The sequence below is a fragment of the Trichechus manatus genome, unplaced genomic scaffold (assembly GCF_000243295.1).
Source record: "Trichechus manatus latirostris isolate Lorelei unplaced genomic scaffold, TriManLat1.0 scaffold00031, whole genome shotgun sequence".
Lineage (NCBI taxonomy): Eukaryota > Metazoa > Chordata > Mammalia > Sirenia > Trichechidae > Trichechus > Trichechus manatus.
The window spans coordinates 17,316,475-17,339,912 of record NW_004443967.1 but is presented as its reverse complement, the minus strand read 5'-3'; the positions used below and the strand labels follow the sequence as shown (position 1 = coordinate 17,339,912).

Sequence of the window (23,438 nt, the reverse complement as noted above, 5' to 3'; positions counted from 1 at the left end):
CACTCACACATACACACACACCATACCACACACCACACTACACACATACCACACTCACACATACACACACACCATACCACACTACACACACCACACTCACACACATCACGTACATCACACCACATTTATATACACCACACTTACACACATACACCACACGACACACACAAACCACACTCACACACATACACATCATATCACACACATCACATTGCACTTATTATATATACACCACTAACACACATACACCACACCACATTCACACACATACCCACCACACCACACACCACACACTCACCACATATCACACCACACTCCCATACATCACATAGTACACATCACACCACACTTATTATACACACTGCACTTACACATATACACCACATTCACATACACACATAAGAGCATACTACACACACACACACACCACACTCACACATACACACATCACACCACATTTATATGCACCCCACTTACGCACATATATCACCCCACATTCACAACACACACCGTGCCACACACCATAACACACACTCACCACAAATCACACCACACCATACACACACCACATCCTCTCACACACACATACCCCCATGCATACAGAGGCACTGTACCTTGGAAGGAGCTACTTGTCCCCAGGGATGTGACCACACTGTGAGCTGGAGAACGTAGGGAGAGAAGAGGTGTCCCCCAGGGTTCAGGCTTCTCTCCTCCCCAAGAAATCATGGCAAATTCCCAAGAGGTGGGGGACGGCAGCCGGACTTCCTGGGAGAGCCCCCAGACCTGCTCCGCCATCTTGGATCTGACAACTGCTCCAGTGGCACCGTGGTCCTGGGTTGAGCAGCTCCCTGGTGACCAGGTGCTTGAGGAGGGTGAGGCGATTCACCCACTCACAAAGCCCCCAGCACTTTCTCATCCCCTGTGGACTTCCAGAAAACAGCTACAGGGGCAGACGGCACATGGGCCCGCAGGGGCTAAGCCTCAGGGATGGAGCCCAGATCAGGTGACCACGCTCTTTCTGCACACTGTCCACCCCAGCACTGCAGTGAGGCGGAGGTGGCCGCGACGTTCTCAGCCTCTCCTTCGGCTGCCAAAACCAGTGGCAATTAGCTCCAATTGTCAGCGTGATGTTCTGATATAAATGCTTGTCCCTAAAAGAAAGGAAAAAAGAATGGAATGTATATGCTAATTTTGTAGGCAGAGAGCAGCTGTCAGATGTTACCGAGGTTTATTGTTATTTGATTCTTGCTACTTTCACTAATTTTTCAGCTTTCATTGAGTTCTGAGCCAGGAACTCGAGGGGAGATATAGCTGGCAGACCTATGTGGCAGGGAATTCAGAATGTTGAAAAATAGCTCAGAAACTACGGCAGTTAAAATTCAGATACACTGTATCCTTACTACATAGATAATTATGAATCAATAGACCCCCGCATTGATTGCCTTCTGAAAAATCACGTCTGTTAGATCTTACCAACAGTCCAAAACAAAGCTAAACTTGACGGTCACTTTCTAATTCACTCTGAAAAGTAGAATGCTAAGCACAGAAAGATGAACACACAGTTACAGCTTTTAATAAGTTTTGGAAAGCAGAAAAATCCTCCAGAGCCCAGCCAGGTGTCTTGGATGTATGACATTGTTCTCATGCTTATATTTCAATGTTCTAGTTCAATACCCAAATTATTTCTTTAACTGGCTGCCAAACTTTGTAAAAGAGAGAGTTTATTTAGTCCCCAGAAAACTTCTGATCAGACCCTGGAGTTTCCCCTTTAAGCATGAGGGAGAGGCTGGTTGCTTGTGGAAAGGGTCAGAATTCTCTTGGTTACTAAGCTTTGAAACACCTGCAGTATTTGACCTTACCCCTTGGATCAGGTGTGTTTCATCTGCCGTTGCTTTTTTTTTTTTTTCCCCTATTCTTCCTTTGCTGTCACTGACCGCTAGTGAAAGAATACGTGAGTGCCAAACTGTAGCCATACGAATCCTCCTAAACATTGCATCTTCACATGAGTCTGAAAGATGCCAGAGACTCAGCCCATGGCCAGGGCCTTCGTAAAGCCCCAGCCCCTGACTGGAGGGAAGGCATGGACAAAGACCAGTGGACTCCACCCAGCCCACCTGGGCAACAGGTGGTGGCTGGCATGACTACATTTTTTATTTAACCAATGCCCCATTAGAGTTCTTACCTGGGATGCATAGCAATGAGGAATATGCCAAGAATTTAATCATATTCTATGGGTCATTGGAATATGATTATGGATCATTCCACCATTTGTCTGTTAGTTTGTCATACTGTGGTGGCTTGCATGTTGCTGTGATGCTGGAAACTATGCCACTGGTATTTCAAATACCAGCAGCGTCACCTATGGTAATCAGGTTTCAGCGGAGCTTCCAGACTAAGACAGACTGGGGAGAAGGACCTGGCAGTCTGCTTCTGAAAAAATTGGCCAGTGAAAACCTTATGAACAGCAGCGGAACATTGTCTGATATAGTGCCGGAAGATGAACCCCTCAGGTTGGAAGACACTCAAAATACAACTGGGGAAGAGCTGCTTCCTGAAAGTAGAGTCAACCTTAATGACATGGATGGAGTAAAGCTATCAGGACCTTCATTTGATGATGTAGTACGACTCCAAATGATAAGAAAAAGCTTCAAACATCTATTAATAATTAGAATGTGGAATGTAAAAAATATGAATCTAGGAGAATTGGAAGTTGTTAAAAATGAAATGGAACCCTTGAAGATCTAGGTATTAGTGAGTTGAAATGGACTGGTATTGGCCATTACGAATCAAACAATCATATGGTCTGCTATGTCAGGAGTGACAACATGAGGAAGAATGGCGTTGCATTCATTCTCAAAAAGAACATTTCAAGACCTAACCTGAAATGACAACACTGTCGGTGATAGGATAATATCCATATGCCTACAAAGGAGACCAGTTAATAGACATTATTCAAATTTATGCACCTACCACTAATGCCAAAGATGAAGAAATACATAATTTTTACCAACTTCTGCTGTCTAAAATTGATCAAACATGCAATCAAGATGCATTGATAATTATGGGTGATTGGAATGCAAAATTTGGAAACAAAAGAAAAGGATTAGTAGTTGGAAAATGTGGCCTTGGTGAGAGAAAGGATGCCGGGGATCTCATGATAGAATTTTGCAAGACCAGCGACCTAGTCATAGGAAATACGTTTTTTCGACAATATAAATGGTGACTATACATGGACCTTGTTGGATGGAATACATAGGAATCAAAGCAACTACATCTGTGGAAAGAGAGGGTGGAGAAGCTCAATATTATCAGTCAGAACAAGGCCAGGGCAGACTTCAGAACAGACCATTAATTGCTCAGATGCAAGTTCAAGCTGAAGCTGAAGAAAATTAGAACAAGTCCTTGAGAGCCAAAGTATGGCCTTGAGTAAAACTCACTTGAATTTAGAGACAATCTCAAGAACAGATTTGACTCATTGAACATTAATGACCAAAGGCCAGAGGAGATGTGGGATGACACCAAAGCAAAAGGTCATTAAAAAGATAAGAAAGAAAGAAAAAACCAAAATGGTTGTTAGAAGAGACTCGGAAACTTGCTCTTGAACTTAGAGTAGCCAAAGCAATTGAAAGAAATGATGAAGTAAAAGAGCTGAACAGCAGATTTAAAAAGGCAGTACGAAAAGACAAAGTAAAGTATTATAATTAAATGTATAAATACCTGGAGTTAGAAAACCAAAAGAGAAGAACATGCTCAGCATTTCTAAAGCTGAAAGAACTGAAGAAAAATCCAAGCCTTGAGTTGCAATATTGAAGGATTCTATGGGCAAAATATTGAACGACGCAGGAAGCATGAAAAGAAGATGGAAGGAATACACAGAGTCGCTGTACCAAAAAAGAATTTGTTGACGTTCAACCATTTCAGGAGGTAGCATATGATCAAGAACTGATGGTATTTAAGGAAGAAGTCCAAGCTGCACTGAAGGCATTTGTGAAAAACAAGGCTCCAGGAATTGATGGAATACCAATTGACATGTTTCAACAAATGGATGTAATGCTGGAAGTACTCACTCGTCTATGTCAAGAAATTTGGAAGACAGCTACCTGGCCAATGGACTGGAAGAGATCCATATTTGTGCCCCGTCCAAAGAGAGGTGATCCAAGAGAACGTGGAAATTATCAAACAATATCATTACTATCACACACAAGTAAAACTTTGTTGAAGATCATTCAAAAACCATTGCAGCAGTACATTGACAGGGAACTGCCAGAAATTCAAGCCGGATTCAGAAGAGGACATGGAACAAGGGATATCACTGCTGATGTCAGACGGATTTTGGCTGAAGCATAGAATACCAGAAAGATGCTTACCTGTGTTTTATTGATCATGCAAAGGCATTCAACTGTGTGGATCATAACAAATTATGGGTAACATTGCAAAGAATGGGAATTCCAGAACATTTTAATTGTGCTCATGAGGAACCTGTACATAGACCAAAAGGTAGTTGTTCAAACAGAACAAGGGGATGCTGTGTGGTTTAAAATCAGGAAAGGTGTGTGTCAGGGTTGTATCCTTTCATCACACTTATTCAGTCTGTATGCTGAGCAAATAATTCAAGAACCTGGGCTATAGGAAGAAGAACTCAGGGTCAGGATTGGAGGAAGACTAATTAACAATCTGCAGTATGCAGACGACACAACCTTGCTTACTGAAAGTGAAGAGGACTGGAAGCACTTACTGATGAAGATCAAAGACTACAACCTTCAGTATGGATTACACCTCAACATAAAGAAAACAAAAATTCTCACAACTTGACCAATAAGCAACATCATGATAAAGGGAGAAAATATTGAAGTTGTCAAGGATTTCATTTTGCTTGTATCCACAAACAACGGCCACGGAAGCAGCAGTCAGGAAATCAAATGACGTATTGCATTGGGCAAACTTGCTGCAAAAGACCTCTTTAAAGTGTTAAAAAGCAAAGATGTCACATTGAGGACTAAGGTGTGCTGACCCAAGCCATGGTATTTTCAATTACCTCATATGGATGCGAAAGCTGGGCAGTGAATAAGGAAGACAGAAGAAGAATTAATGCCTTTGAATTATGGTGTTGGCCAAGAATATTGAATATACCGTAGACTGCCAGAAGAATGAACAAATGTGTCTTGGAAGAAGTACAGTCAGAATGCTCCTTAGAAGCGAGGATGGTGAGACTTTGTCTTATGTACTTTGGACATGTTATCAGGAGGTACCAGTTTATGGAGAAGACATCATACTTGGTAAAGTGGAGGGTCATTGAAAAAGAGGAAGACCCTCAATGAGATGGATTGACACAATGGCTGCAACAATGGGCTCAAACATAGCTAGATTATGAAGATGGCGCAGGATTGAGCAGTGTTTTGGAATCAACTCGATGGCCCCTAATAACAACAACAACATGGGTCATTAAAAAATTTGCAGAACAGTCTAGTCACCACCAAGTACCAGCATATGCACGTGTACGCATCAAACCTTGATTCCAGCTCCTTTTCTTGCTGACAGGAGCAGAATGTTCTTTACTCAGAGGTGGGTAGGTCATTTATTGTCTCCATGCTGCTGAGCTGAGCTGTCAATTTCCCCCCATTTCAGTCCACTTGAAGTGCCTGGGTGATGCAAATGGTTAAGCTGCTAACCGAAAGGTTGGAGGTTCGAGTCCACATAGAGGCACCTCGGAAGAAAAGTCTACTTTTGAAAAATCAGCCATTGAAAACCCTATATTCTCATACACATGGGGTTGCCATGAGTCGAGGTTGACTCGATGGCAACTGGTGTTTTGAATCCATTCTGTTCTCCTGGGGGCTTTCACAGCTGTGTGGCTGTGCTTACATGAGGGAATATCCCCCATTTCCTTTCTACTGCACTTCTTTCTTTCCTAACCCTTTCTTTTCAGCATTTCCTCACTGCCACACCCTTCTCCTCTCTTCTCAGCTGCGTGTTCCTTGCATTACATTCTCCTCTGGACGAAGGGCTACAATCAGACCCTTTGCCGCCAGCTGGTAAGGGTGTGTTGTGGATCCTGGACTGGGCTGGTCACGTTTTTCAGGCTCATTCTCTGTCCAGTGGGCGGGGAATTTATCTCCCTTGTAAAGCCTTGATGACCAAACAAAAAAGCTGAATAAATAGAATTAAGATTCCCAAATGGAAAGAGCACAGGTTCCTGTATAGGTGAGTATCGAATCTTATCAGAGTCTCAAGTCCAGCTCTAGGACATACACTTTGAAAAATAAAGTTGAACTAGATGGTATAGTGGTTAAGAGCTCAGGCTGCTAACCAAAAAGTAGGCAGTTTGACTCCACCATCCACTCCTTGGACGCCCTATGGGGCAGTTCTACTATGTCCTATAGGGTCGCTATGAGTCAGAATCGACTCGACGGCAACGGGTTTGGTTTTTATGGTTTTATTGGTGGTCCAGTGGTAGAATTCTCACCTTCCATGCAGGAGACCTGGGTTCAATATCTGGCTAATGCACCTCATGTACATCCACCACCCATCTGTCAGTGGAGGCTTGCATGATGCTATGATGCTGAACAGGTTTCAGGGGAGCTCCCAGACTAAGATGGACAAGGAAGAAAGGCCTGGTGATCTACTTCTGAAAATCAGCCTATAAAACCTTATAGATCACAACAGTTTGATCTGCAACTGATCATGGGGATGGTGCAGTGTTTCTTTCTAACGTGCGTGGGGTCGCCTAGAGCAGGGAATGTGGGCTTCTGAGTCCAGCCCCGTCCACTGCTTGCCTGACTTAAGAGACCACTCCAAGCTCAAGTATCTAAAAGAGGAGCGTGTGGGCCAAATGTGGGACATGAGTGCTGACTGGCTGTTCGGTCTAGAGTTGACACTGGTGTTCTGCACCATGTACTTACCAAACGCTGTTTTAGTTTTAGGAACCCTGGGAAATTCTTCCCAAAAGGCTCTGCATACAGTGGTTATCGTGTTCCTGGTCCTGAGTTTGCTCACCTTGCTGCCGAGTGGCGGGTGTACTTGCTACAATAGCATCAGCAACCCCTACCACACGATCTTGGGCCCAATGGGAGTGTACATCTGTAATGGGCTCAGCGGTGAGTATTCTGGAGAAGAAACGCTGCTTGGCGGAAATCCACGTTTCCTTCCTCACTCTCTCTGCCTCTGTCAGACTCATGGACACAAGATCGTGTCCATGTCATGGGCGGTTATGAGGCCCTGCTGTGTCCTGGGCCTGGTGCTGGGGGCTGACATTTATTTTTGTCCACCTACAGCAAATAGTAAGCATGTTTTGGAAATAGAATTCTGTGTCAAGTGCACTGGAGTAGGATGAGGAGGGGGCGTTAGAATATATAACGCAGGGCACTTCCGGCGTTTGAGTATGGAGTGTGAGGCATTAGACTGCTGTTGTTGTTAGGTGCCACTGAGACAGTTCTGACTCCTGTCAACCCTGCCTGGTCCTGCACTATCCTCACAATCCTCTTTATACTCGAGCCCATTGTTGCAGCCACTGTGTCCTCTTTTTCGATGACCTTTTACTTTTCCAAGCATGCAAGGCATTAAACTAAGCACACGTAAATCAAGGAAACACTCACTTAGCCCCTGCATGTCCTCAACTCCACAACAGGCTCCGTGAGATGTACAGAAGTACACAACGCACACACATACACACACACGTCTGCCCACATATACACATGTGCACACCTAAACACAGTGTGCACAACTACATGGATGTACACACACACGTGTGCACACAGACACACGCACGTACGTGTACACACCTGCACACAGTGCCCACAACTATGTATGTAAGTACACACACATACACACACCTGACCATAGTCAATTTGGGCTTAAATCCACACATGACATGTCTGCATGGTTGTACCAGAGAGAGCCACAAATAATGTGACTTAGGAGAAACGAGGGCCAATGGCCTTCTCGTGGGCCCCCCATGAGCCCCGGGTGGCTGCTACATTATTCTCTGTGTTAGCTGGCAGGGGTGCTGGCGTGGAGGATGGAGCTGCATGGCAGTGGACCACATCCTTGCCTCGCACCTGCCCAGAGTCAGGGTCGAGGTCAGTGGGGTGCCCCTTCACCCGTCCAGCCTCCTCTCCCAGGCAGCCTGGCTTCTCCTGCTCCCTTGCTCTCTCCCTCACCATGCAGCTGGTGGACGGTGGCTGGAAGGGGCTCCGTATCTCTGCTACAGCTACCAAGGTGGGTGCCGGTGAAGCTCAGCCACCAGCTGTCTGGGCAGGGGAGCCCTGACTTGTAGCTCTTGCCGATTCGCGTGGTGTAAATGCTTCCCCTCGGTCATTTCCAAGCTGCCAGTGTAAGGCACTGAAGGCAGACTTGAGAAGAGCTGCCGCGAGCAACTCCAGGACAGCGCAGGTCTGAGGACGAACCATGTACCCTAATCAGATGGGGCACTTGAAGACGGGAGACAGCACTCATACCAAATGAGCCAGGACTGCGGTGGAACCTGGGACTGGCCCAGGCCGACCTGGGCATATGGTCACATTACAGACTCACACCTCGGCTCCGGCGAGCTTGGCGGCAGGCTGATCTAGCCACGTTCATACATGGACAGCCTTTGCCTTACTTTCTGAGCTTCCACTACCACCGCCAATTGCCATGGGGTCAACCCCCTGTGTGTCAACGTAGAACCGTGCTCCGTAGGGTTTCCAATGGCTGGTTTTTTGGAAGTAAGTCACCAGGTCTTTCTCCGAGGCACCTCTGGGTGGGCTTGAACCTCCAACCTTTCGGTGAGCAGCCAAGTGTGTTAACCATGTGCACCACTCAGGGACTCCATCTCCTGGTGGTAAAAAAGAACCAATCCCCAAAGTTAATGAGCATCCTCCTGAGTCAGGCGCACAACCGAAACCAAAACCTGTTGCCATCGAGTCGATTCCAACTCATGGCGACCCTATAGGACAGAGTAGAACTGCCCCATATGGTTTCCAAGGAGTGCCCGGTGGATTCAAATTGCCAACATTTTGGTTAGCAGCCGTAGCTCTTAACCACTATACCTCAGTCTGGTTGAGTGTCAGAAGGTGGAGGGACTTGTTACAAACTCACACGTCCTGACCCCAACACGGGGCTTCCTTCCCTGAGGTATTTACCCAAAGACTGGGCTTCGTTCACTGAGATATTTCTATAACTATAGCTTGTCTCAGTCAACTAAACCAAAGGCACGACCATGTGGGCTATTTGCCGGGGCAGAAACCAGATTGTTTTCCTGTTTGTTGTTGCCCATCAAGCTGTCCAGCCAGGCGAAGCAGTGGCCTCGGATGCAGCTGGACTCAGGATCTCCGGCCATGCCGTCAGAACTATCTCCTTCCATCGACCCATCTCTTGACGTCCTTAGCGTTCGCTCTGCTTTCAAACAGCCAGGCTCTGTCCTTGTAAAGGCACGACACCTGCCAGAAGCTCTAGGCCCACACCTGATCCAGCAATCCCGGGAGCCAAGACTTCTTTCTTGGTGGTTAAGCAAAAGTCCTGGGCCTGTTTCCCATGGGAACTACGCCCTCAATCCCTGAACCTGTACTGCGACCAGGAGCTGAATTCACGGATGGGCATGGCTGAGGTCATCTCCCACCCTGGAACTGGGGGGCTGGGGCTGCCCCTCCCCAGCCAAGAGGTGAGAGTGGGCACTTGTACCAGGTCGAGGGGACAGGGTTTGGGGCTGGTGAAGCAAATCAGCCCAGCATTGCCCATGCCTGTGGCCTCCCCGGGCTCGAAGCCCACCACTTCATCACATCAAGAAGGACACAACAGATAAGGGGGATGGCTGGACAACATGATGAGCATAACTAACATCCCTGAAAAGTTCCCGTGAAAATGTTGAAAAGGCAAACGACTGGTTACATATATATATACAGTTACAAATTTCAATTACAATTACAATTTCAAAAAGGAAAAAAAAAAGGAAGGGAACACTGTTTCCCGCAATGCTATCGCTTCTACCTCTCTCTCCTGCCCTTGTCAGGGAGGGCAGGCTGACCTTGCATGTGGCGAAGCCCACAGCATGTTTGTGGGGGAAAAGCTGAATAAATGGGGCCAAGACAGCCTTCTCTCCACCCCCATCTACCCCTCAGAACAAAGCATTGTTTGACAGCCAGGGAGTTCATGCCACATTCCTTCCTCCAGCTCAGGGGCAAGTTCTGACCCACACAGAGGGGACACTAGGTGGGCGGAAAATGACCTGAGACATCGGCCTGGAGGAACGACTTTTTCAGCCGCTTGGCTCTGTCAGCCTCCTCTCCATGCCCCTTTCATAACCCCCGGATTTGGGTGTTTTATGAGCAGGCTTTGCCCTGAGTTTGGTCTCCGGAGACTTCTGGTGTTTCTTCCCACAAGCTGGGAGGGTGCGAGCACTTCCAAAAACCACTCAGTTAACACAGAGCTCAACGCGGAGGGCTGGGCCTTCAGAAAGTCACTGTGACCAAGACGCCATTGAAGTGTCCTTGCCTCGGGCCACTGAAGCTGGAGGGCACAGGCTGGGTCAACTTCTGGGGTGGCCTGAGCCGGAGGGAAGTATACGATCCTTCAGGTGCTGGGTTGGGGGTTCGAGTCCACCCAGAGGTACCTGGGAAGAAAGGCCTGGAAATCTGCTTCCGAAAAATCAGCCACTGAAAACCCTACGGAACACAGTTCCACTCTGACACACGTGGGTCGCCATGAGTCACAGTCGCCTCGACGGCAACTGGTTTGGTTTTTAGTGCTGAGCTTTGGGAAACTCTCCTTGGCTGGCACACACAAGGGTAGGGTCCCACAGGGAAGAAGACAAGGTGACTTTATAGCTTGTTTCTGATGGAACAGAGTGGATTCTGCTTTGAGGAGGAAGAACAGCAGCAGCCCTTCTCAGGCTCATGTGTCCTCTGACCCCATCTTGCCCTTTGCCCCACACAGGCCTGGTGGTGGCTGGACCCTGGCAACAGGGGGAATGATGGTAAGCATAGAGAATGTTGGAGCCAGAGAGGACCTTGCAGACTGTTGGATTCAACATGCTTGTGCCTCAGAGAGCAGAAAGTGACGTGGAGATCACATCCCAAGAGGGACCAGCAGGACGGGAAGCCCTTCCCTCTACCACACGGCTCCCTCCGACCCCTGCAAGTCCTTTGTCCCCGAAAGCTGGAGAAAGCAGGCCTTTAGAGGCAGCCGAGACCAGGGCCCTGGGCATGTCGGCCCCTGCTGGGACTCAGGCTGGCATTTGTGTCTGTGCTGGCCCTTCCCAATTCAAATCAAAGCTACGGGCATTCCATTTCAGAAAAAAGGTTTAAACCTGTATTCATCCTGCCCCTTCATGATGAAGCTTTTCTAGGACACTTCACAAGGGCCTCAGGAAGGAGAATTAAGGCGCTTAGAGACCATCAGAGGGTGGGGGCCTTCGCACACACAAGTTATTAGGAAATAAAACCGCGAGACTGAGAATGAAGGCCGCCAGCAAGCAGGGTGGGAGCGGTCCCCCGTGCAAGCCCTCCGATTCGGCCCTCTCGGAGGACCGTTTGGGAACTTCTGAGGTATGGATTGCAGGCATGTCGTTAGTTGTGGGTGAACGTCGGCAGTGGGGAATCACACTGAGTGTGTCCTGAAGGACTTCTGTCCTTGGCATCCCGGACGGCCGTCAGCACCGGGCACTTGAGACAGTCAGACCTGCCTTGTCCTGAGTCCTGTAATGCCAGCTTTCTTACTCCCCTTTGAAGAAGAGGAGTGGGGCCCAGAGAAGTTAAATACCAACTCCCAACCTCAGGGTACAGCCGGGTATTGAGCCCTGCTCTGTCTGACTCCAGAACTGCGTTCTTCTAACCGGGCCGCGGGGGCTTCCCAAAGTGTCTACTGTCTAGTCATCCAGCGCTGCTGTAACAGAAACACAAGTGCACGGCTTTAACAAAGAGAAATCCAAATTCAGGGCGTCAGCTCCAGGGGAAGACTTTCTCTGTCAGCTCTGGGGGAAGGTCCCTGTCATCAGTCTTCCCCCGGTCTCACACCCACTCTCTCACTCACTCACTGTCTCACTCACTGTCTCACTCACTCACTCACTCACACACTCACTCACTCACACACTCACACACTCACTCACACACACACACTCACTCACACTCTCACACACTCTCTCACACTCACACACTCTCACACACTCACTCACACACTCACTCACTCACTCACTCATTCACCTACTATGCACATCACCCCTAGCAGTGGGCTATATGATCTATCTTTCTCTTGATTTAGAATTTTCACTGTGACTACTTCTGAAAGGATTTGAGCAGAGTGTTTGCTCCTGCCTTACACAATCTTCACCATTTAACACTTGTAACCTAGTTTGTGCTTTACATTTCTTTTGCATTCTCCCTAATGCCTAGAAGTGTGTAAACCTCGGTGTAAGCGCGCATAGAGCGTACAGCCCATAAAGAAAATAAGTGACATTAAATAAATGTGTTGCCATGTCATTCATGAAACTTCATCCTTTTTTCAGGGTGCTTTATTTTTCTGACCATGATACTGTTTGTGGTGAACACGCAGAACAACCATCTGTCAGAGAAGCTGTCCCAGGCGTTCTACCCAACGGTCACTCATAAGGGAGCAACCCACAACTATGGATACTCATTTTGGCTCATGCTGCTTGTCATTCTTCTAAATATAGTCACCATACTCATCATGGTTTTCTACCAGAAAGCCAGATACCAGCAGAAGAAGGAACAGAGGAAGCCGATGGAATATGCCCCAAGGGATGGGATTTTATTCTAAAGAAGTATTCTACATCAGCTCCCTGAGCAGAGCTGCTCCGCTTGTTGGGACGATCAGCCTACTGAAGTGAAGCCCCGGTGACTGTCATTTTGTGACCACTTTTGTATCACACGACATGAGGTCCTTCATAAATAATCTACCCTATGAAGAGTCTCCACAAGGCTGAGGAAGGTGAATGGGAAAGGGTCACCATGCCCTACAGCGTACAAAGTGGTAGCGTGATTGAGTCTGTGCACGCTGTGGACCTGGCCATGTTATTTAAAATAATAAAGATTTGTGTTATGCACCTTTCCTTTGGGTAACCCAAAGCCCCTCACCACCTATGATCTCACTGTCCTCAAGGGGAACCAGGTAGTTTTATTTCACTCAATGAATGAAGTCTTTTAGGTACAGAGGGATTTAGAACTTGTCTCTAGGACCCTGTGTTGGAGGCAAATGGAAGGATTTAGGGGTGCATGACCTGGTACTCTGGATTCTCAGTTGATGATGTAACTCAAACCCAATGTTGGGTAGAAGCACTGAATATGTGATCTGCAAACCTATTTTTGAGATTCCAGGTTGGGTTTTTAGAAGGAAGAGATGAGGAAGTGGGAAGAGGCTCAGAGAAAGAGAAAAATTACAGCCCTGCAGTCTATATGCTAAGGGGGCTAAATGCTATATTTTTGGTTGAAAAGGATTGTGGGGAGTTGAGTCAAACGGGAAATGACATATTGTGGGAAGTTCTAGCAACCCATCGACACCATCAACCAGCCCTCAGCTAGTAACTGTGGCGTAGGCACAGGTGTAGGTGCTGAGATGGCAGTGTATCCTTCTTCAGCAGAACTCTGCTCCACTGGAGGCTGAGGAAGACGCGGGCGAGGACGCGATGGTTTGCAGGATCCCCGAGGCAGGACCAGGGCAGACAGTGGAATCCAGGCTTTGGGTTGCCCTTGAAAAACAGGTTGGTGAATCTGGCTCACAATTTCATGAGAAGACAGCAGGCAGTGAGAAAAGTAAAAAATGGCGCCAGTATGGATTCCATCTACTTTGCCGGTAGGATATTTTCCCAGAAAATCATTTTTGAGGACTTTTTAAGCTTGAATATCCTACAGGTTAGCCAAGTTGAACCTCGACAGGATTCTGAAATAACCACCTTTCATGTCCTGATGGAACCAGAGTCAAAAGAAGCAGAATTCCTGTGGTGTACTTCACAAAGCAAAAGCACTTTGGGCAAAAGATGCACCATTTATAAAGCTGTCAGTGATTAGTGGCCTCAGTGCCCTGTTATTTTTTCATGATCTGCCTTAGAAAAAATATTTTGCTTTCAAGTTCCAGCGAAGTGGTGGATACCACACTAATCCAGGAACTGGTCCCACAGAACTTCCTCTCCAACAGTCAAGACAGTCATTTGAAAAGTAACTACTAAATTCTGCTTAAGATAGTGAGCCACAAAATAGTGAGTTCTCTATGACCGCTCACCCCAAAGCCCTACTAATTCAAGGATGTCTTAAGAACTTATTGAGAAAATTGGAACATGTTAAAAATATGATCATCAACAACGAACACTTTCTAAGTTCTTAGAAGTTATGAGCATTTCTGTTCTCTTAGGTTTGAATCTGTGGTACATTTTGATAATGTGGACAAGTAATTAAGAGGAAACAGATACATGTAACAAACCCATGCAAACAATTGCCTGCTACACAGACACAGTATATTAGCACAAATGATTTAGTGTAATGTAAGGACTGTATGTATTCATCCCAGCATTTGAGCAGAGAGTGCCTTCTTTAGGAGAAAAATCATCTCAATCCATGTCTCACAGATGGAAACATTTAGAATATAGGAATCAGGTAAATGGAACTAAGTTTCCCAATTTGGGAGATGAAGATAATGGCCTTCTATCTTAGGCTGGGTTCTCTAGAGAAGCAAAACCAGTGAAACATATATATATATAGAGAGAGAGAGAGAGAAAAAGAGAGATTTATTTCAAGGAAATGGCTCATGCAGCTGTAGAGGCTGGCAAGTCCCAAATCTGTGGGTCAGGCATCAGGCTGGAGGCTTCTCCTGACTCATGTAGTTGCAGGGACTGACGCACCCCAAATCAGCAGATCAGATGGCAGGCTGCTGGCTCATGGGGCTGCAGGAGCTGGTGAATTCCAAAATCTGCAGGTCTGGCTGACTTCCCAAGAACCAGAGGTCAGATGATGATGAGTCGGACTCAGGATCGAGAGCGAGCAAGCTTTGCTAAAACATTCATACATATTGGCTGCAGGCCACACCCCCCCCCCCAAGGAAACTCCCCTTTCAACTGATTGGCTGTTCACATCGGATCACAAAATTGAGGATGATTACGTAGTATCTGCCAAACCACTGAGAATCATGGCCTAGCCAAGTTGACACATAACCTTAACCGTCAGACTCTTTTAATATGTTTTAAGGGGGAAGGTAACAAAACTGCCCAGGACACCTGCTTGGAGGATCAATCCTTTCTTGCCCAAGAGTTTCTGTTGGGTGGAAAATTGTCCATGATAAGAAATAGTGTTCATAATTAACATGACCTCTCCAAACAAAGACGCTGGATGCCCTCCAGCCAGAGTTAATAAAGAGCCAGTGCTGGGGTGGGATTTGACATTGTTGTCATGGAGAGGACAGCCGGAGGCCAGCCTGCCTGCAGAAGGTAGGTACGAAGCCTCTACACACTCCCCTGTGTGGCTTACTAAGGAGGAGGCAGAAATGATGGAGAACGTTCTCCTGTTGGACCTGGCTACTGTGCCTGGCCCAAGCCACGGTGTTTACAATCACCTCATGTGCGTGCAAAAGCTGGACAATGAATAAGGAAGACCAAAGAAGAATTGACGCCTTTGAATTATGGTGTTGGTGAATAATATTGAATATACTATAGACTGCCAGAAGAATGAACAAATCTATTTTGAAAGAAGTACAGCCAGAGTGCTCCTTAGAAGGGAGGATGGTGAGACTTTGTCTCACGTACTTTGGACGTGTTATCAGGAGGGACCAGTCCCTGAAGAACGACATCATGTTGGGTAAAGTAGAGGGTCAGAGAAAAACAGGAAGACCCTCAACGAGATGGATTGACACAGTGGCTGCAACAATGGGTTCAAACATAGCAATGATTGTGAGGATGGCGCAGGACCAGGCAGTGTTTCGTTCTGTTGTACGCAGGGTCGCTATGAGTCAGAACTAACTCAACGGCACCTAACAATAACAACAATAATGTGGTGTCAAACTACAGTACGATTAAAACTTCTGTCCTCACACAGTTGGGAAACACTGGGTAAAAGCTTGCTCTCTGCCTTCACACACCCATAGACAGGGCCCCCAGTGCCCCCAAAAGTCTTCCCCACGTGGTTAGCATGGAAACCCTACTCAGAGTGAGAGAGCAGTGGGGGTCTGCACGGGAAGGTGACTTGAGGTCTTGGGGACAGCGGCTGCCTTCTGCTCCCACCCTCTAAGACATCTCAGATGGGGAAGAAGGTATGAGATATGGAGGGTGGTGGGTTCAAGGGCCTTCCTTAGGTTTTTAAAATAAATAAATAAGGCAATAAAGAAGAAAAAGAGACATTTGCACACACGCTTCATCAGCCATTGACATGCAGGAAGCAGTGGAGTGGGGTGTTCACTGCCAGAATCTGAGGTCACACGTCCCTGTGTGTAACCTGGCCCTGCCCCAACTAGCTGTCTTCTCTGCGAATGAACCTCTGAGAATTAAAAATGTTAAAGCTCTGTCATACTCTCTTCTGATTTTTTTTTTACATTAAAGAAATAAAATATTACTAAAAGTAGGAGGGGGGCAGTGGTGGTTCAGGGGTAGAATCTTCATCTTCCACGTGGGAGACCCGGGTTCCATTCCTGGCCAATGTTGTCTCATGCGCAGCCACCCCTGCTCGATCAGTGGAGACTTGCGTGTTCCTATGATGCTGAACAGGTTTCGGCTGAGCTTCCAGACTAAGACGGACTAAGAAAAAAGGCCTAGAGATCTACTGTTGAAAATCAGCCAGTGAAGCGCAAGGGTCCAATCCCCCACCGATCATGGGGATGGTGCAGGACCGGGCAGCCTTTTGTTCTGTTCTGCATGGGGTCGATGAAAGTCAGGGTCAGACTTGACAGCAGCTAACAACATCATCAAAATAATGGAAGTCCCCTTTCGACCCCCCCCACCCCGGCCCCATTCCCCTCCCTTCCTCGCTAAGGCAGCCATCATCATGGATTTTGTCTTTCCAGTCCATGTCTTTCTTGCATTTCTCATTTAATGGTACAAGAACTCCATGAGAGTGTACCATTAGTATCTCCATTTGACAGATGAGCAAACTGAGGTCCACAAAGGTCAAACTCGAGCTACCCAGGGTCGAGAAGCCGTAGGTGGAGACAGGGGGTGGGGGGCCCCGGCTTCTCTGGCGGGCTCCGTGGAACGCTGCCTGCCTTAGCTTCTTGCTGTCAGTCTGCTTCTTCAGCCCCCCTCTATTTCTCCGACAAGCTTCTTTGGCTCAACCTCACAGAGGATCTCATTACTGTTTCCATGAAAAGAAAGTTGTGAATAGCATTAACAGTGAATACGTTACACGCAGAAATCTCAAAACATCTCCAGAATTTTCCAGGAAACGTTTGTACAGTCCTAAAGTAATTTTATAAATCCTTTTCTAAAAGGTGAAAAAATTGCTATTCTGAACCGCGTGAGCATACAAGCTAGATTTCATAAGTAGAACTCTACTAATTCTCACTTCACAGACCTGCAAATGTCACAAATCTTCCAACAAGCCTTCACAATTTTACCAGAGGCGCGAAGCGGCTCGGCATCTGAGACACTCCACCACTAGAGAAAAGCGGCCCTTTTTCTTCGAGCCGTGAGCCATTTGCCACAAAAGGCACTCTTGTGGCGTCTCTGTGGGAGCCTCGGACCTCTCCCAACCCAGATGCCTCTCCCCTACTCGCCCCAAGAAACCAGCTTCCGAGCCTCGGGGACGAGTCACCATGCCGCATGGTTTCTCTTGAGCCCCAGTATCAGTGCGACACCAGGGGAGATACAAAGACAGACAGGCCATGGCCTTGCCTCCAGCACAAGGTGATTTATTAACTGAAGTTCACTGGTGACTCTTGGAAAGTCTGCCCACAATAGTGAGAATTGGGATCTGTTGTTGTTAGTTGCCAATGAGTTGGCTCCAACCCATCTCATGGGCTTAAACAATAAAGCACGACGGGGTAAAAATTATGGTAGGGCAGGCCACACAGACCAAACATCAAACCGAACCAGCTGCCATTAAGTCCATGCCGACTCATGGCGACCCCATGGGTGTCAGAGTAGAAGTGTGCTCTGCACACAGTGCTCAAAGGCTGGAACCCTTCGGAAACAGATCACCAGGTCTTTCTTCTGAAGTGCCTCTGTTGTTGCTGTTATTAGGAGCCGTCGAGTCAGTTCCGATTCATAGTGCAACAGAACGAAATACTGCCTGGTCCTGGGCCATCCTGACAATGGTTGCTATGCTTGAGCCCATTGTTGCAGCCACTGTATCAGTCCATCTCATTGAGGGTCTTCCTCTTTTTCGCTGACCCTCTACTTTACCAAGCGTGATATCCTTCTCCAGGGATTGATCCCTCCTGGGTGGATTCAAACCTACATTATCGTTAGCAGCTGAGCACATGAACTCTTTGCTGTACACAGGGAATCCCACGCGGGCCAAAAAAAAACAAAAAAACACCAAACCCGTTCTTTTCTAGTCGATTCTGACTCATAGTGACCCTATAGGACAGAGTAGAACTGTCCTATAGGATTTCCAAGGAGCAGATGGTGGATTCAAACTGCCAACATTTTGGTTAGCAGCCATCAGAGCTCTTAACCACTGCGCCACGAGTGCCGTTCAATGCCAGAGCGCGTGATAATGCATTCTCTCCTGGGAGCCTCACTGTGGCCCCATTATGCTGTAGACTTACTTTATAGGTGAGGGCACTGTGACTCAGAGAGGGCAAGCGACTTGACCAAGTTCTCACTATTAGTAGGGGGAGGGCTGACCCTGGCCTCAGAGTTCTCTGAGGTGGGCCTTCCACCACCACTTGGAGCAGTACCTGAGGGAGGGGCTGGCTCCAAGAACGTGCCGTCCACCTTTTCCTTCCACTTCATCCAACTGAACCCACACAATGACCTGGGCTGCCTGTGGAAACAGAGACAAAAGAACATGGCCCGGCCTGCCCAGCTGTTCCTGGTAAGGGAGCAAGGGCGAGCTTCCTGCCTCACGGTGGCCATTTCTGAGGTAAATGGTTGTCCCCGTGGAAGGCAGAGCCTTGAGAGAACAGAGCCTTGAGGAGGACAGTTCCTAGACCAGGAGGGAAGGCTGAGGGGTGGGGCGCAGGCAGGGAGCTGCTGTTCCACAAACATGTGTGTGAATGGGCCTTGGGGCGGGAGGAGAGGAGCTGAAAGTGTCAGGACTGGAGACAGACCATTGCTTCCTATGGATGGGCCCTGGTAACTACGCACACAGACACGCCTCAGGAGTGACTGTCTGAGTGACTCACAGAAAGAAACAGGTAGGGGCGGGGTGGGCTCGGCCAGGTTCCTACTCCCTAGCCTTGGCCCATCTTCCCCTCCCTTCTCTGGGTCTCATTTCCCTTATCTGTAAGCTGAAGCAGCTGCTCTAGAGCAGAGATCAGCAAACTATGGCCTGCGGGGCCACACCCAAACGAGGGCACAGGGGCCAAATCCAGCCAGGGCCCAGGGGCCAAATCCAGTCAGGGTCCAGGGGCCAAATCCAACCAGGGCCCAGGGGCCACACCCAGTCAGGGCCCAGGGACCACATCCAGCCAGGGCCCAGGGGCCAAATCCAGCCAGGGCCCAGAGGCCACATCCAGTCAGGGCCCAGGGCCCACACCCAGCCACGGCCCAGTGGCCACATCCAGGCACAGCCCAGGGGCCAGATCCAATCAGGGACCAGGGGCCAAATCCAGCCATCAACTGTTTTTGTAAAGTTTTACTGGAACATAGTCTCACTTAATCATTTAAAACAAACCCACTGCCTTTGAGTCAATTCTGACTCATAGCAACCCTATACATTACAGAGTGGAACTGATCCATTGGGTTTTCTTGGCCGAAATCTTAACAGAAGCAGATCACCAGGACTTTCTTCCATGGCACCACTGGGGGGGTTCAAACCACCATTCTGTAGGTTAGTAGTCTAGTATAGACCACTTGTTCCACCCAGGGGCCCTCCAAAGAGCGGCTGGTGGATTCGAACTGCAGATCCACCAGCCACTCCTTGAGACCTCTATAGGGCAGTTCTACTCTGTCCTATAAGGTCTCTATGAGTCAGAATCGACTTGATGGCAACCGTTTTCTTTTTTTGTTTGGCTCTTCCTAGGAAAAGTTATTGGATCCCTGCTCTAAATGAGTCGTTTTCAATATGGGCAGCACTGCCCCCTAGCGGGTATTTTGGAAATTGTGCTTCTGGTGAGTCACGGCCACCCAAACCAGACCCATTGCTGTCGAGTCGATTCCAACTCACAGAGACTCCACAGGACAGAGCAGAACTGCCCCACAGGGTTTCCAAGGCTGTAATCTTTATGGAAGTGGACTGCTACATCTTCCTCCTGCGGAGAGGCTGGTGAGTTCGTACTGCCAACCTTTTGGTTAGCAGCTAAGCACCTAACCACTGCACCACCAGAGCTCCTAGTCATGGCCGAACAGTTCCAAAAACCAAACCAAACCCTTTGCCATCAAGTCGATTCTGACTCATGGCGATCCCATACATTACAGAGTGGAACTGCTCCATTGGGTTTTCTTGGCTGAAATCTTAACAGAAGCAGATCACCAGGACTTTCTCCCAAGGCACCACTGGGGGGGGGATCTGACCGCCAATCTGTAGGTCAGTAGTCTAGTATAGACCGTTTGTTCCACCCGGGGGCCTCGCTGTATTTCATATCAACTACTTTCCTTTCCGTTCTTTAGTTCCATTTTGTATTAGAGTTAGCATTATACTTATCTTTCTGAAATCTGGAGGATAGGGAAGTTAGTTTCTCTACAGATTCCATTCTCAGAGCATTGGAGGGTATTTGTTACAACAGCAGGGTGTGGATCCTGATGCATCTGGGGACAACATCACTGGGGACCTGGGAGGCCCTTGGTGACCCCACATCAGCATCAAAGGGACCGAGCCGCAAAGTCGTGCAGCTGTTTTAACGGGAAGCCACAAGAGGGCGGCAGAAGCCCACGTGTGCGTAGCTGGTCCCCTGAGCCGTCATGGCTGCCAGGAGAACGCAGGTGTGACCTGGGCCGGCCACTCGGCAGTTTCCCCGCACCCGCAGCGTTTTATCCACACGTCTGGGCACGGTGCTCCCCACCAGCCAGGACGGTTGTTCCCAGGCAGATCTTTCCCTCTCCCTTCAGGCTGCGGGCTCCTGGAACTAGGCTGTTTTGTGGAGTCAGCTGATTAAATAAACCATGCATCAATGAAGTAATTTGCTGTCTGCAAACCCATGTCACCTCAGCAGTACACGTCTCTCAACGTGCTCACAGAATACTTTGAGGTCCTGTCAGGAATTAACATGACAGCTCAGGGTTTTCATTCCAGGCCCTCTCCCCTGTCCCACCCTCCCTCGGATGGTCTATCCATGGGTCCAGACCCACCCTCATCTACAGGGGACTGCTCCTGTGGGCTCTACTCACCCCTCTCTGAGAATGGCCGGCCGTGCCCCTTCCCGTTTGGACATCTATCCTCTTCCTGGCCCAAGACGAGGGCAGAATGTGGGGTGAGGGCTCTGCCCCCTCACGCTGCTCCCCAGACGTCCCCACCAAAGCAGACGCTGACCTCTCTTCCCCCTCTGGGGGATCTCCCAGCTCTGAGCAGAAATCGTAAAAGTTCTTCCGGAAGGTGTGCTCGGAGAAGTCTTGGGAAGGCTAGCCACCCCCACTGCCCCAGGCACACCCCAGTCTCTCCAGCCTGCCCCCTCTTTCCTAAAACCACCCTTCTCCTGCTGGCCCTGCAGGTCACCTGTAATTGTCCTCCACCCGACGCTATCTGGCTCCCTCTTCAAAGCAGACATCTCACAGGAGTTGCCTCATGGCTTTCTCCTTTCTGTCCCCTCCCTGTGCCCCATACCCTGAAGTCCAGCGTTCACCACCCCTCCCCACGGCCCTTGCCCCTGCAGAAGTGTCCATGGCCCCTGCTCCTCATCGCCACGCCATGTCAGCCCTTACCTCAGCCGGCGCCTCAGCCACAGGGTCTTTCTTGCCTCCGGGCTCCCTCTGGCTAAGCTCCCCAACCTGTGTCTCACAGTGGCCCTCCCTGCCCTTTCTGCCTCTCCCTCCATCTTCCTGGGCGCCCCCATTTGCTGCATGTCTCCCATACCTTTCCACGTGGGCTGTTTCCTTTCCACGGCTGGTCTGACCCCCCGCCTAACCCTCCCCAAGTTGCAACCTTCCAGAACAAATTGTCTTCACCCCCTACTCCCTACCCCACTCCTCCACCCAATCCGCCAGGCCTGGGCTGGTCCCCCTGGCTGTCCAAGTCCCTCTTATGCCTTGGGGACTGAAGTGGCCGGAAGTGGCCCCCAACTCAGTAGTAGGGTTTATAAAACCCACTGCCCTTGAGTTGAATCTGACTCATAGTGACTCTATAGGACAGAGCAGAACTGCCCCACAGGGTTTCCTAGGAGTGCTGGTGACACAGTGGTTAAGTGTTCAGCTGCCAACCGAAAGGTCAGCAGTTCAAACCCACTGGCCACTCGATGGGAGAGAGATAAAGATTACAGCCTTGGAAACCCTGTGGGGCAGTTCTACTCTGTCCTATAAGGTTGCTATGAGTTGGAATTCAATTTGACAGCAATGGGTTTGGTTTTTGGTAAACTTTACGGCAGCAGATCACCGGGTCATTTCTACCACAGAACGGCTGCTGGTTCCAACTGCCAACCTTTCAGTTAGCAGCTGAGCGCTTAACCACTGCACCACCAGGGCTCCTTAAGGGTTTTAGAGAGCATCATAATTAACTGGAAGACTAACACGCGCTCAAAGGTCAGCATCATGCTCGCGCTCGGTTTTGAATGCTCCTTCATCCATCTCATAAAACCCTCTTTTTTCTCTGCCCTTGAGAATGGCAGCCTCAGTTGGACCCGGCTTCCTGCTCTGCGGTCTACGACTGCCTGTGAAGTATGTTCACTTATGTTCACGGGCCAAGAGAGCTGTCAGCACACCGACCCTCCGAGTCCTTGGAAGGTGACAGTGGCCGCTGCCTCTGCTGGTCCCCTCTGCCCATTGTGCACAGCCTGGAAATCTGTCCTTGTCACTTTGAGGAGCAAGCTCTCTGCTGTGGGGGCTGTAAATGGAGACGTAAAAGTTAATTGTTTTATTGGACTTGGTGGAAAAAAAAAAACCCAACAACAACCAGTCAACAGTAAGTGTTCAGAAGTTGTTTTCTAATTTATTTTTTATAACTAGGTCCAAGATGACTCTGGCCCCCTCCTGAGAGGTGATGAACCAGAAGGCAACACACTCCTCTAGTTTTAGAATTTATTCATTTTTTCAAAGTAAGCCCTCAGGAAGAATCTCCCCATGTTAGGAATTTCCCCGAGCGGAACATTCTCCAAGTTGTCCCCGACCTTTCTGGCACCTGGTGCGGGAGTGGGGCATTAGGTTGATGAGTCCTGCTTAATCCTTTCTGGAGTGGAAACTTGTTTGCATTTTGAGCAAACAACTTCCTCCCGGACCTCCAGGG

The 23,438-nt window shown here is 48.5% G+C and overlaps 1 protein-coding gene across 1 annotated transcript in view; it reads left to right on the top strand.

Moving 5' to 3' along the window:
- Positions 1-12,747, top strand: part of CLRN3 (clarin 3) — a 17,213-nt gene extending 4,466 nt beyond the window's left edge. Inside the window, exons 2-3 of the mRNA XM_004374933.1 lie at positions 6,915-7,094; positions 12,476-12,747. Coding sequence (XP_004374990.1) covers positions 6,915-7,094; positions 12,476-12,747 — 452 coding nt within the window. The remainder of the gene's footprint in view (positions 1-6,914; positions 7,095-12,475) is intronic.
- Positions 12,748-23,438: the final 10,691 nt, after the last annotated feature.